Genomic DNA, 15,369 nt, shown 5'->3' with positions numbered 1-15,369 from the left:
CTAGACAAGTTTGGGGAAAAGGCTGGAATATGACTCGCCAATGGGTGTGAAGTTTTCCATCTTGGGTGGTTCCCCGACACAGGCATTGTAGGGGAAGTTGTTCTATGGAGGTCGGGGATTATACTGAGCTTGGTGAGGAGGTTGATTTCTCGGAAATGGATCTTGGTTTTGATTGAATTGTTGTTGTGGACTAATGTAGTGTTGGGTATTCATCACTACGTATGATTGAGGAACCATAACATAGGCCACATCCTGATGGGGATAGTAATGTTGTGGGGTTCTTTCAAGGTAATAAGGTTTGGGTGGACGGGGTTTTCTTACACTTGAAGTTGCCATTGCCGCTTCTTCCTTCTTCTTTCGGTTTGCTACACCTCCATACCCGCCTTGAATTCCTTGGGAGGTAGCCCTTATAGCAGACTGACTCAAGATGCACCCTGTTTTTAAACCATTCTCGACCATTTCACCAATTTTGATGGCCTCGGCAAACGACTTCCCCATCGCAGACATCATATTCGGATAATAATTAGCCTCCTGGCCTTGAAGAAAAATGCTAACCATCTCTGTTTTGTCCACTGGAGGTTTGACTCTGGCCGCTTGCTCACACCATTTGATAGCGTACTCTCGGAAGCTTTCCGAGGACTTCTTCTTGAGGTTCGACAACGAATTCCTGTCAGGGGCAATGTCGATGTTGTATTGAAACTGCCTGACAAAATCCCGAGCCAGGTCGTCCCAAATATGCCACCGAGATATATCCTAATCTATGTACCATTCAGAAGCAATGTCGATCAGGCTCTCTCCAAAATATGCCATGAGAAGCTCCTTTTTTTCACTTGCTCCCCGCAATTGGGTGCAGTACCTTTTGAGGTGGGATATAGGATCATCATGCCCATCATACTTTTCAAACTTCGGGGTTTTGAAACCCAAGGGTAAATGTACGTGTGGGAACATACACAGGTCAACATAAGATACGCTCTTTTGCCCGCTCAAACCCTGTATATTTTTGAGATTTTGCTCCATGCTCCTCATCTTTCTGGTAATCTCTTCTTGTTCAGGGTTTTTGTGGTTTTCTCCTGCCCCGCAGTAAACTCGTACCAGGGTGGCTGAGGGTAAGAATTAGTTGTGAACTGGGTTGGTTCCATTGGGAAAGATGGTGCTTGAAAGTGAAAGATGATGGATCAAAACTAGGCCTGGGTAGAGTGGGTTGTGCCGTAGCTGAACAAGGTGGCGCAGTGAATATGTTCGAGGCCGCACCTAACATTGTCACCTGGGGGCGAGCCTCAGAACATGTTCCAGCAAAGTGGGCTGAGGTGGTAGGATATCCTAGTAGGGTATTTGGATAACTTATGGGGATGTTGGAAGTCCCACTTGCCCTGGGAAATAGCTCAGGGAATCCAGGTATCGCACTTGGTGGTTCTCTGCCGTTGGACCAGGCGTCCCACATTTCCATCATGCGGAGATGCAGAATCCTATTTTCCTTAGCAGTTGCTGACTCAGAAGTTGGGATGGCCGAGATTGGGCTATCCTCCGAGATAGGGATTGTTGGCAGATGACTTTCCGAAGACATTTCAACACTTCCTTTTGACCTTGTGAAGTACGGATGCGAAGCTAAATTACCACAAAATCGACCACCTTAATATAAAACTTGTACTTAACAGTAGACAACAAACCAGTCAGTTTGAAGCAATTAACATATAGGTAATCGCACGTTGGGGTGTGATGCACCTACACAGTTAAATGTGTTTCTATATGTTTCGCAACGATTGCATGTTTCATCCCGGCTTTGCTTATTTCCCCAATTTTCTTTTCTTTCCACTTTGCCTCTTTGATACCTCTCCTCTCATTCCCATTTTCCTTTCTTTTCTTTCCTTGCTTTCTTTTCGTTTTTCTTTTTGGTTTTTCTTTTGCTCTTTTTTTTCTTTTTGATTTTTCTTTCGGTTTTTTCCTTTCACATACCTTTTTTATTTGAATTATTTACAAAAATCATGACTGGATCCGATGAGTATTGCCTACGTATCATGATACCGCATGAATTAGATCATCACGTAGTTCAAAAAATAAGTACGAAAATAAGGAAACAATGTTTTGGGAATTTTCAATTTTTATTAATAAAACTCCTAAACTTTTCTATTACAAAAGACTCCAACATACTCATTTCTTGGAATTTTAAAAACTACAAACAAACTCAAAAGAAAATTTTAAACTAAAAACTGAAATACAGACTCGATAAATGAAAAATAATCAAGAGTACATAAGGGCTTCGACTCCTGGGGCCTGTGGGACATAAGATCCCCTTGAACCCTCTTTAGATCACTCATTATTTGGCGGACAAATGTCATTACTGCAACAAAGAAAATGGTTCGAGTCATGTCCTCACATTCGTGGCATTTCATGACGATGTAGTCGGCAATTGCTCTAACCCTCTCCTGGATGATACCCTTTTCTTAAAGCAAGCGCCCGATTTGCTGAGTCCGAGCTTCTAGCACCTGAGTGACATGATGGTTTTAATTCTGCAACTGTTGCATATCTTCCTCCATCTGGGCCATCAAAGCATAGCAATGTTCCCTTTTGGCTTTAAAGTTCCTAGCCTATTTGGCCACCTCATTTTCAAGGGTAGTTAGCTTTCTCTTCAAATCTATGACTGTTCCCTCATATTTTCTTTTCATCTACCCCACAAACTCTGCCCGCCCTTCTGCATTCTTTGCCAGTTGTGCTCGGACTCTTGCTAGACTAGCCTTAGATTTTTCTAAGTTGACACTCAATTACTTTCTTTCGAAGACCTCTTATAAGCCTTTCATCTGCTTGGCTTCTTTCCTGGTTTTTAGCAGCTATTCTCATTTCCTGGATCTGAGCTTTAAGGGCTTCGTTTTCCTAAGCCAGCTTCTTTTTTTCCCCATCATCTGTAGCAGCTTGGACACTATTGTCAAACTTGAGGTTCCTGATTTGTCCCTTCAATTTACTTATCTTGGCCCTATAGCTTGCTTCTTTTGTCAACCAGTCCCATTGCTCCCGTGAATCGTTGGTGAATTACGGGACATGAGGTCTTTTAGCAGGCCTTTTAGGCTCTCGAGGGATTTGAAACTTTTTACCAAACCAATTCATGTAATTAGGGTCTAACTCGCCTTTAGCTAAATTCTGCACCATAGTGTTTGGTTCTAGAAATCTGCACTCATTCCAAATCTGACGAATTTTCCCTTCTGGGAATATAGCCTTTGGACCCAACTCTATGACTTGTCGGTTCAGATCTTCGTCATAAGGAATAGTTTGAAACCTGCCCAGTTGGCATAAATCCCGGTGAGGAGCATATGGCTGAATGCTCCGGAGACCCATTAGGAGAAGATAGCATACCTCGGCTGACATGTATATGCCTTCGGTGACAGGGAGCCATCCGAAAGTTCACTCAATTTTGTCCGAAGTTAAAGAACTCAAGTGTGAAAACCAAGCCTCTGTACCCCCTGGAAATTCAACACCCACCACACGATTTTCAAACTCTTCGACGCAATTCAAACCAGTCATGCCGTAGTTCATATACCCGACACGGTGACAAAGATGTTCTTGTATCCATAGTTTTAGGAGTAGGTTACAGCCCTGGAAGAATTTTCCCCCTTCTCGGTAGATGGTCAAAGCTCGGTAAATCTCAGATAAGATCATTGGAACCAGGTTGCCATTAGCTTTCTTGATCATGACATCAACCATTCCCACGAGACCCAATTCTATATTGCCGTCTTTTCTCGGACATATCATGACACCCAAGAATACTACTATAAAGGCCAAGCCCCGTCGTGCCTCCCATTTATCTTTATTTCCTACATGGGTCAGACTAGTATTCGGTGCTTCAAAACCTTGGGGATTGCCAAAGCGCTGGTACAAGAATTGGAAAGTACAAAACCCTTCGGATAAGTTCCCATCCTGAACCTCCCGGCTTATACTCAACATATCTAGAAACTTGTGAGGAGACATTGTTCTTGGTGACACCGGGCACTGACTTATAAGATTTTAGCTAAGGCTGGCATAGCCCGCAATTTCCTTTAGCGTGGGGGTGAGCTAAAAATCATAAAAGTGAAACACATTGTGAGTCGGGTCCCAGAAAGGTAACAAGGCTTCAATCACATCCAATCTTGGCTTGATTTTCAGAAGTCCCACGAGACCACCCAAAACATTTATCACAGTTCCTCTACTGCCTTTTCCTAAATCGTTCCACCACATATGGAGCTGTAAGGGGATTTCCTCAAGAGCTGCGAAGGGTTCATTTTCATTTGTGCTCATCTTGCATATTTATTAGGGTGATTTAGTTAAAGGATCATGATTCGTTTTGGCTCAAGAAAAGGTTATCACCATTATTTCAAAAAATTTCATTTCAAAAATAAAAACCCAGCTTTGCAAATACGGCCCTTCAGCACTTCGGGGAAGAAAATTTTAGGGCTGTGTTTGCTAACCGGCCAAAAATTTGAAAAAGAGACCATAGGTGGCTGTTCTTGCAAAAACAGCCTTCCCGCACTCTTTTGGGGACATTCGGCTATTTTAGACAAGAATGACATCACCTTACTTATTTATGATAAAACAATAAAAAATTTTTTTTGTTCTTTTTGGGCTATTTTTGCAAAAATAAAGTTGGACCCGATGGGAGTTGCCTTCGTATCCCACATCCGGTGAGAATCAAACTGGCGTAGTTCGCAGATTTGCCATAATAAAAACAATACTAAATATTTTTTTTTAAAACAATTTTTTTTTTCAAAATTTCGGCAGAGTTTCGGTACCTTTTGGACATCGGGTTTTTCAAAAACAGGTACTTATCTCTCTAGCCCTCAAATTGATTTTTCTTTTTCCCAACTTTTCTCCTATTATTCATAAACCGGTCAACATACAAATCCGAAGCAAATAAATGCGCAAGTAGCAAGTAGAATGCATCAGGATGGTCTTTTCATTTCGGGTACACCTGTCCTAGACAGACCCAACCCCTGTGTTGAGTCTCCAAAGTCAAATGCATGTGATGCAAACAAACGTTCCTACTATGGATCCGGCATGAGGCTTTGTAATACTAGGTTTAAAAACCTGGGTGTACTGTTCTAGACCTGGCTTACCCAAGCGGACAGCTCGAACCGAGACGGCCGAGGGGGGGCAGCGTACCGGGAATACAGAAGCTTCACCGGCTTTGCAACTTGTCCGAACCTCGTTCTAAAATTGGGATAAGACTCTAACAGAAAAGAAGTCACACGAAGTGCACACTTCCAAGATGATTTAGAAGACTCAGAGAGAATAAGGGTTTCGTAACAGTTTATATACAGTCAAACAATATCAAAGCGGTAAAAAGCAGCATTTAGCACATTAAGCTCAAACATGTAAAATCAGATAATAAATAAATCCAAGTATAACAACTATTCTAAGCTCGAATTCTGAACCCTGAACCAGAGATTCTGGGTCTTTTTCCCCAACAGAGTCGCCAGAGCTGTCACACCTCCTTTTTACACACCCGAAGAGGGAGATATAAGGGAGTTTTCCAATTAAAGTGACATTATTCAAAATGGGATTATTTTATTTATTTCAGAGTCGCCACTTAGAATATGTTAGATGGTGTCCCAAGTCACCGGTTTATTTTTTTATCCCAGATCGAGGAAATTCGACTTTCCTTTTGAAGTCTGCGAACCAGAAATTCTGAATAAGGAATTCTGTTAACCCGAGAGAAGGTGTTAGGCATTCCCAGGTCCCGTGGTTCTAGCACGATCGCTTAAACTATTACAATTGGCTTATTATCTGATTTTAATACATGTTTTAGCCTATGGTACATTTTTAACCTATTAACCGCTTTAAATTATTATTTTTTAGGAAAATTTCAACGTTATTTAAAATACGCCTTGAACCACGCCACATAAAATGTACTTGCGGTCCACGACCCATTTTATTTAACATTGTTGAGAATTGGAGTTGGGTCACATGAAATGCACACCCGAGTTTAAGGAAATTAATTTAAATAGCGTGCCTAAAGCAACTACGCACTTTCAAGTTAATGACAAGGTTTGCGAGGGCCATGAAAAATTCAACTGATGGCACACCTCGATTTTAAAGAGTTATTACTAACTATACGAGGTCCATGGGTTGTCTACTCTTGCACTATGGCACACCTCGATTCTACTTTTAAAGGATGTTCGAACTAAGCTTTTGAGGGCCATAAATTATATCTTACTTAATATGACACGCCTCAAATCTAATTGTTTAAATGATTTTCTTTTTTTAATCATGAGGGCCATAAACTATTGGTGTTATTTGGAATGACACACCACAACTTAATTAAAGGACCTAGTTAATTGATTGAAAGACTAGGGGAATTTCTAATTTATTTAAAGCAAATGCTTAAGATCAACTTAATAACAAGTAAACTAGCAATAAACGAAACTAAAGTTTGGTTGTTTAAGGGGCCCAGGCCGGCTATGGGCCCAATTGCCAATCGCTAGTTCCATGACAAGCATAAGAACATAACTAGGCTTAACATGAAGCCCAGATCGAGAATCTAATCACCCGGGGGGGGGGTTGGAACTTGGCACAATTGGGCCAACACTAACAGCCTAGATTTGTGATTCATTACCATTCTAGAGTTTGAACAAATACTGACTATCTTTAAGCAAATGCAAAGCACATTTTGAGGCCAACATACATTCTATAATGAAGATACAATTCCTAATGTGATACCATCTCTTACGCAAATTGTTTCATCATTTAACATCACAAATTCAAGGATAACAACTCATGCTAAACTCTGATTCAGACCATCGCATTTAAATAAAATCATATGACTCGAATTTTCCAAAGAAAACAAAATGTAAAGAGTTAAGCTAAACCTAAGCATTCTCAAGTCTGAAATCAAGCTCAAAATCCATTCGAAAGGCTTTTTAAATTCAAGGTGCTCATATATGAGCAAAGCAAAACTAATTGCCAAATGCTGAAATAGTTGGGCTATGTTTCAGGATATGAGTAAGCAAACCAAAAAAACCAATTAGTGGAACAAAGCCTAGATCAAATTTGTTAAACAAACAACACGAATGATCTAATTTGATGAGTATTTAACCCATAGCTATGAGAAGCATCTCCAAAACCAAGCCAGACTCACAAATCGAACTATAAAATCACAGTCCTTAATTTATACATATTCTCTTAAACCTGAGAACACTCTTAGATCGAACAACATTCAAACAGCAAACCAAATCCAGACCTTAAGACAAAATATAATATCAGTGAATGAAATACACATAATGAGCTAGTCTAAAAGAAACACGAACAAAAATATGACAAATTCGAGCAATAATCAACAACAGAAGACTAACATTTGTCATTTTTCTTCAACTTGGATTACATGTCTTCACATTTTCCCTTCATATGCTACTCAAAATCCAAAGCATACCTGAATACAACAATCAAAACCAAGAAGAAGTTGTGCTTAAGAGTCAGCAGAATGCAAAAATTCAGTCACAACAACAGTACTTCCACAACAATGAAACAGTGCTAAAGAAGCAAATCGACCCAAACTTTTAAACTAACTCAAGCCATTTTTTCAACCCAGGTGCATGATTTTGGAACAATTTTAGAAGTTCTAACTAACAAAGGGAATCAGAGAACCAAAAACCAAACACAATTTAAGCAATTTTCAGTATTTTGGAATTCGAAAGAGAACTCAGCTGCTTATAAAATTCTCAATGTTTTTTAGTCTCCCAAAAACTAACTTGATTAGGAAGTAAGAGCCTTTATAAAGAACAACTAAAGCATCAGAAATGAGTCAAGTTATTTGCCCATTACTCCTTTTCGAATTTTTGTTTTTGCTAGTGAATCCTTAATTTTAAAATTTGTTTGCTAGGTCAGTCCCAAACCTACCTTCCTAGCAGCTTCTTAAGTCAGTTAGAATAGATTCCCCAGCCTAAAATCCCTAGACTACCCTTAAAACTCATGCCAATTACCATCGAGCCAAATATGGGTCAATTTGACCCAAAACTAACCAGACAACGGGCTTGCAAAACCGCGAGCTAATCCCCTTTCTTTGGGCTTCTGATTTACAGAACCCAATTCAAATCAAAATCAAAACTCACAAAATCAATGGGCTAAACAGAATTGCCCAAAAACCAAAATTTCTTTTGAAAAATGAAATAAACAAAAAGCAGGGATTAATCGAAACTAACACAAAAATTAAAACAAATATGAGCTAACAAGTTTTTTTTTAATTTCAAACATGCAAACAGAAAGTGATTCAAACAGAAAAATGAAAAATAATATGGAAAAAGAAAAGATGAAACAGAGGGAGATGGAGACGGGGAGAAGAACAAAATGAAGGCGAAGAGAAAAATGGAAATACCTATAATAACAAGCGAAAGAATGGCTTGAATGAACCTCCGACATTCCGATTTCGAGCCGAAATTGGTATTCATCGTGGGTTTTTATTGAGAATTTTACGAAAACAACAATTTCGACCCCAAATCAACATCGAAGCTTGAAAAATTCGGGAGATTTTGTTTTCCTCTGCTGCCTTCTTAGATCCGAAATTGGCTCTTTTTGGTGATGATTCGAGGGAATATGGTGATGGATTGGGGGTCAGGGGTGAGTGAGGGTTGCGTGGTGTTTATTTGGGGTTGATTGGAGGTGGCGCCGCCGGATGAAGATGATGGAGAATTCAGGGCGGTGCTAGGGTTTGATGAGGGAGATGAGAGACAGAAGTAGTACAATGTACTAGGTTAATGCGGCTTTTCGGACATATTAATTGAGTTGGGGGAAGTGATTTGAGCCATTGGATTCAATTAGATGGAAGGCTGAGATTGAATTTAAGTGGGGGAGGGGGACTCAAGACGATGTCGTTTGGTTGATAAAAGGGCAGACCGGGTATGGGATAGAATTGGGCTTGATTTGAACGGGTCTTGGGAAATATCGTTTGGGCTGGGGGAAATCTACTTAAAAGAGCCTAAAACTCTGCCTTCTCATTTCCTTTGTTCGTTTTCTTTTTCTTTCAATTTCAAATTTCTTTTTTTTTCAAACTAAAGTAAAAACCTAAACTAATTCTTAAAATTAGATTAACCTACCAAATTATATTAATTACTCAACATAGTATTTGCAATAATTAATTAAATCCTAAATTTAAAGAAAAATCATAAAATTCAAAATTAAAGAGTTAAAATGCAAAAATGAGCTATTTTTAATGATTTTTTCATTTTATAAAAGAACTAATTTGCTAATTAATATAAAAATTTAAAATTAAGACCTAAATTCAAATGCAATGTATTTTTTCGTGAATTAAATAAAATTAAGCATGCACAGAAAAATGCAAACAAATAGAACAATTCTAGAATAATTCCTAAAATAACAACCAATTAAAAGAAAAATCTAATTCTTTGGGATTCTGTAGGATTAAATCATGTGGGACAAAAATCACGTGCTCACAGCTGGCCCTCTTTGTTCGGAGACACGAAGGGTTTTTGGGCAAAGATAAAATGAGTAATTATGAGGGATTTTTGCTCGTTTGAAACTCTATGAGAAGCATTTTTGGAAAGTGCCTGACCGAACCAGCTTCAAAGGTTGCCTACATATCCTTGGCTATAAAGGAATTAGGTCAGTGTAGATCTGGAAGTTTCGGTAGCTGGGACTACCGGGAAGCTGTGATTTCACTGTTGCTGTTGCTGCTACTGCTTGTTGAACTACTTATTACACCAAAATGAAAAATAAAAACTAACAAGCTAAGCCTATCAACTACGAGTTACAAGATTACTATCTATAAATCCTCTGAAGCTTGATCTTGAGTCTTGGCTGGTTCTTGCTGCAGACTTCGATCTGGATCTTGATGCTCGTTAGCTGTAAACCGCTGGTTCATTCTTCAACTTTGGATCAAGGTGGGACACGCGAAGCCTATGACTTCAATCATATCTTGAGCGGTCCACATCCTTCTCCACCTCAGCACTTTGAGTTCATTTCTTTTTGCTATTTTTCTTCTTTTCTTTGTTTTGGATTGAGACTCATTCTTTTGGTCATCTCGAACTCTGTGCCTCGTGGTCAAACCTTCTCAGACACCAAAACAAACAAACGAACAAAATTTTTCTGCCCCAGTTTTTACTAGGAAAATTTCGTGAGTTATTGTAACAAAGCCCTACATTATCTCTCTACTGAAAGCAATAAAATAACGATCATGCATCTCCGGGAGAAAGAGATTAGGGAGTGGAGCCCTATATCTATAAAAAATCAACCATGGAGTAGAGACCTTGTGTTGGAAAATGCGACTAGGGATTAGAGGCCATATGTGTAAAATCTCAACTAGGGATTGGAGACCTTATGTTGGAAAAAAGGTGAATAGGGGATGAAGACCCTATGTCTAAAAAAAATATCTCAACTAGGGATTCGAGAACCTATGTTGGCAAAAGGCGACTAGGGAGTGAAAACCCTATATCTAAAAATAATCTCAACTTGGGGTTGGAGACCCTATGTTGGCAAAAGGCGACAGGGGATGGAGACCCTATGTCTAAAAATCTCAACTAGGGGTTGGAGACCCTATGTTGGCAAACAACGACTAGAGGATGGAGATCCTATGTCTAAAAAATCTCAACTAGGGGTTGGAGACCCTATGTTGGCAAAAGGCGACTAGGGGATGGAGACACTATGTCTAAAAATCTCAACTAGGGGTTGGAGACCCTATGTTGGCAAAAGGCGACTACAGATGGAGACCCTATGTCTAAAAATCTCAACTAGGGGTTGGAGACCCTATGTTGGCAAAACGCGACTAGGGGATGGAGACTCTATGACTAAAACTCTCAACTAGGGGTTGGAGACCCTATGTTGGCAAAATGCAACTAGGGATGGAGACCCTATGTCTAAAAAATCTCAACTAGGGGTTGGAGACCCTATGTTGGCAAAACGCGACTAGGGGATGGAGACTCTATGACTAAAACTCTCAACTAGGGGTTGGAGACCCTATGTTGGCAAAATTCAACTAGGGATGCAGACCCTATGTCTAAAAAATCTCAACTAGGGGTTGGAGACCCTATGTTGGCAAAAGGCGACAAGGGGATGGAGACCCTATGTCTAAAAATCTCAACTAGGGGTTGGAGACCCTATGTTGGCAAAAGGCGACTAGGGGATGGAGACTCTATGTCTAAAAATCTCAACTAGGGGTTGGATACCCTTATGTTGGCAAAAGGCGACTAGGGGATAGATACCCTATGTCTAAAATCTCAACTAGGGTTGGATACCCTATGTTGGCAAAAGGCGACTGGGGGATGGAGACCCTATGTCTAAAAAATCTCAACTAAGGGTTGGAGACCCTATGTTGGCAAAAGGCGACTAGGGGATGGAGACCCTATGTCTAAAAATCTCAACTAAGGGTTGGAGACCCTATGTTGGCAAAAGGCGACTAGGGGATGGAGACCCTATGTCTAAAATCTCAACTAGGGGTTGGAGACCCTATGTTGGCAAAAGGCGACTAGGGGATGGAGACCCTATATCTAAAATCTCAACTAGGGGTTGGAGACCCTATGTTGGCAAAAGACGACTAGGGGATGGAGACCCTATGTCTAAAAATCTCAACTAGGGGTTGGAGATCCTATGTTGGCAAAAGGCGACTAGGGGATGGAGACCCTATGTCTAAAAATGTCAACTAGGGGTTGGAGACCCTATGTTGGCAAAAGGCGACTAGGGGATGGAGACCCTATGTCTAAAAATCTCTACTAGGGGTTGGAGACCCTATGTTGGCAAAAGGCGACTAGGGGATGAAGACCCTATGTCTAAAAATCTCAACTAGGGGTTGGAGACCCTATGTTGGCAAAAGGCGACTAGGGGATGGAGACCCTATGTCTAAAAATTTCAACTAGGGGTTGGAGACCCTATGTTGGCAAAAGGCGACCAGGGGATGGAGACCCTATGTCTAAAAACAATCTCAACTAGGGATTGGAGACCCTATGTTGGAAAAGCGTAAAAGATTGAGATTGGGGATCCTAAGCTACCATTTTTTTTTTGAATTTTTTTCTTATCTTTTTTTTTCATTTTGTTTTCCTTTCTCTTTTTTTTTATTTCATGGAATGAGTAAATGCGGGAAAAATTTGGAGGGGACTTCCTTTTTATGGATTGTTGTTGCAAAGCTGTTTCTAGCACTTGCACATTTTTCTTTTTGGTTGCACCTACTTCTTGCACGGTTGCTTTGGATTGCACCTATTTGAAATTTTCAAACAAAGAACAATTGTTAGTTTGAAACGGTGGTTGGTTTTGTGTCCTTGATTATTTTTGATCACTTGATCTCCACCCCAACTCTTTTGGTGAGAACCTTTGCTGTTTGCTGGCTTTTCTGAAGATTGATCTCTCTCCTAAAATTGAGGAACTCAAATTTCCAAACTTTCCAGATGACGGTTCACCCGTGTGGGGCTTTGGTCCTTTCACCTTATTCTACCTCTAAGGGCTTTTGACTTTGGATTTCTTTTCATTTTCAATAACTTTGATTTCAGAGCATCGGCCATCATAGCCAGTCGGGATCGACTTGATGCACCCGCTGAGGCTGGGTATTTTCTTCGGACTTGGCTTTTATTAAGCAAAATCCTGTTAAACCAATCTTGACACCTTTTCTTTGTATTAGTTTCGGAATAGAGTTAACCCGAAAGGGATTCAAATAAAAGTAATAAAAGGACAAGAAAGGGAATTTAAGGAGAAGTGTCCCTTTTGGGGAGGAAAGAAGGACTTATCTGGAGTGCATGCATACTTCAATATACATGACATGCTTCTTGGAATGGATACCTGATCTGCACTACTATCCAACTTTCATAAACCCATTGCGACCCGTGTTTTAAAACCGAGAAACCTTGCCAGTACTCTTTCGGTGCCAATGGTGGTGTGAGATTTCTTCTTTTTGATCAACGGCGCCCTTTGCGGGTTTTTACCAATCGACCTCTCTCATTTCTCTTCTCACCATCGCCTTATAGTGCTCTTTGCGAGTTTTCACTAACAAGACTCTCTCATATTTAGTTTCTCTGCTCGCCATCGCCTTACGGTTCCCGTAGGTTTTCACCAATAAGACTCTCTCATTTTATTTCTCTCATCTTGATTGCGTTGAATTCGAACAACTGCATTCTCCGATTTTGAACACCTTTCACCGATTGATCGAAAGGACCTGAACAAGTTTTAGGTAAAAAGAATTTGAATCAAATTACAACTTTAGAACCATTCAGGCGGGATCATCGCCAAACCATTATAACATCTGCCCCAGTTTCACTTTTTAGGCGGAAATTGGATTTTTGTTTTGATGTGACTGAACCCAGAGAGAGGCTGCCTTCGTATCCTTTCGGAATCAAGTCGAACTTAGTTCAGGAAAATATTTTATTTTTGTTATTTTTTTGTTTTCTTTTCTTTTTCTTTTTCTTTCGTTTTAATGCTTTTTTTTACAAACGTCTTCAAGTTCCCAAGAGGGTAATGAAAGAAAGATAACTGGCTCAAAGGGTTAGCAAAGGATTGAAGTGTTTGGGGTAGTGAGAATGAAAGCCTTCATCATCCCAATCGGATAATGTTGTCGCTACAGAAAGACTAAACATAGTACCTTTTGACTGCGTCTGCATTTACAATTGTTTCGGGGTTGTTTCCTTCAATGTCTCCCAGGTATAACACCCCTTTTGGCAACAATTTTCTGATAATGTATGGCCCTTTCCAGTTAGGAGCAAACTTTCCTTTTGCTTCTTAATGATGGGGGAGAATATGCCTTAAAATGAGTTGCCCCACTTCAAAGTTTCAAGGCCGCACTTTCTTGTTGTAGGCTCGGACCATTCTTTGTTGATACAACTTCCCATGGCAGACTGCGGCCATTCGCTTTTCATCGATCAGGGTTAACTGTTCCAGACGGGTTTTGACCCACTCACTGTCTTCAATTTCAGCTTCAACAATGATTCAAAGAGAAGGAATTTCAACTTCTGCGGGTATTACGGCTTCAATGCCATAAACCAAAATATACGGGGTTGCTCCGACTGATGTGCGCACAGTAGTGCAATATCCCAACAATGCATACGGCAACTTTTCATGCCACTGCCTGGAACTTTGAATCATCTTTCTCAAAATCTTTTTGATGTTCTTGTTTGCTTCTTCGACGTCACCATTGGCTTTGGGCCGATAGGGAGTAGAATTTCGATGCATGATCTTAAACTGCTCACATATCTCCCTCATCAAGTGACTATTCAAATTTGCCGCATTATCCGTAATGATAATTGCAGGAATACCAAAGCGGAAGATGAGGTTGGACAAAGTCTACCACAACTTTCTTGGTGACGGATTTGAGAGTAATTGCTTCAACCCACTTTGTGAAGTAATCGATGGCGACCAATATGAATCTATGCCTATTTGAAGCTTTTGGCTCGATTGGCCCAATGACGTTCATGCCACAGGCAACAAATGGCCAAGGTGCTGACATGGGATGCAGTTCTGTAGGCGGTGCATGAATCAAATCACCATGCACCTGACACTGATGACATTTCCGGACAAAACTGAAGCAGTCGTTTTCCATAGTCATCCAGTAATAACCTTCTCGGAGTATTTTTTTTGCCAAAACATACTCGTTCATGTGGGGTCCGCACACTCTTACGTGCACTTAGTACATGATTCTTCTGGACTCTTCGACGTCAACATATCTTAGCAAGTTGAGATCCAGTGTCCTTTTGTACAAGACCTCACCTCTCAAGAAGAAACTGCTTGCGAGCCGTCTAATGATTCTCTTTTGGTCTCCACTAGCTTGCTCGGGATACTCTTTAGTTGTTAGAAATATCTTGATATCATTATACCATGGCTGAACATTCGGTTCTTCCTCAACCGTGTTGCAGTAACCGTGTTTTTCTCGGATTTGGATTTCCAATGGGTCAATGTGGGCATTGCCTGGGTATGGCAGCATTGAGGCCAAAGTAGCGAGCGCATCGGCTAACTTTTTGTGAAAATGAGGAATGTACCTAAACTCTACTGACTTGAACCGCCTGCTAAGATCTTCCATATGTTGCTTGTAGGGAATAAGTTTGACATCTCGAGTTTCCCATTCTCCTTGAGCTTGTCTGATAATCAGATCCGAATCACCCATGATTAACAATTCTTCCACATCTTGGTCGATTGCCATATTCATACCCATAATGTAGGCTTCATACTCGGCAGTGTTGTTTGTGCAGAAAAATTGAAGCCCGGATATGGCTGGATAATGCTGACTAGTGGGTGAGATCACGATTGCCCTATTGGTGTCTTCTTATGTCATCTCAACTGAATTTACCTCTTTATCCGGGAAGTAGGTGCTTAAAGGCTGGTATTCATCATCAACAGGGTTTTCAGCCAAATGATCCGCTAAAGCCTGGGCTTTCATTGCCGTGCGGGTGACATAAACTATGTCAAATTCAGTGAGCAGTATCTGCC

The 15,369-nt window shown here is 40.4% G+C and overlaps 1 protein-coding gene across 1 annotated transcript; it reads right to left on the bottom strand.

Annotated features, from left to right (window-relative positions):
- Positions 1-14,569: 14,569 nt before the first annotated feature.
- Positions 14,570-15,082, bottom strand: LOC138873950 (uncharacterized). The gene has a single exon (XM_070152443.1). It carries the CDS (start codon positions 15,080-15,082, stop codon positions 14,570-14,572), a length of 513 nt encoding a protein of 170 aa, XP_070008544.1.
- Between the last annotated feature and the right edge of the window lie 287 nt (positions 15,083-15,369).

Source organism: Nicotiana sylvestris, chromosome 7, assembly GCF_000393655.2.
Source record: "Nicotiana sylvestris chromosome 7, ASM39365v2, whole genome shotgun sequence".
Lineage (NCBI taxonomy): Eukaryota > Viridiplantae > Streptophyta > Magnoliopsida > Solanales > Solanaceae > Nicotiana > Nicotiana sylvestris.
This window is presented reverse-complemented; position numbering and strand designations above follow the sequence as displayed.

What these genes read in the sequence shown, in the direction of transcription:
- LOC138873950 (XM_070152443.1), bottom strand. Translation starts at nt 15,082, where the DNA reads ATGGCAATCGACCAAGATGTGGAAGAATTGTTAATCATGGGTGATTCG.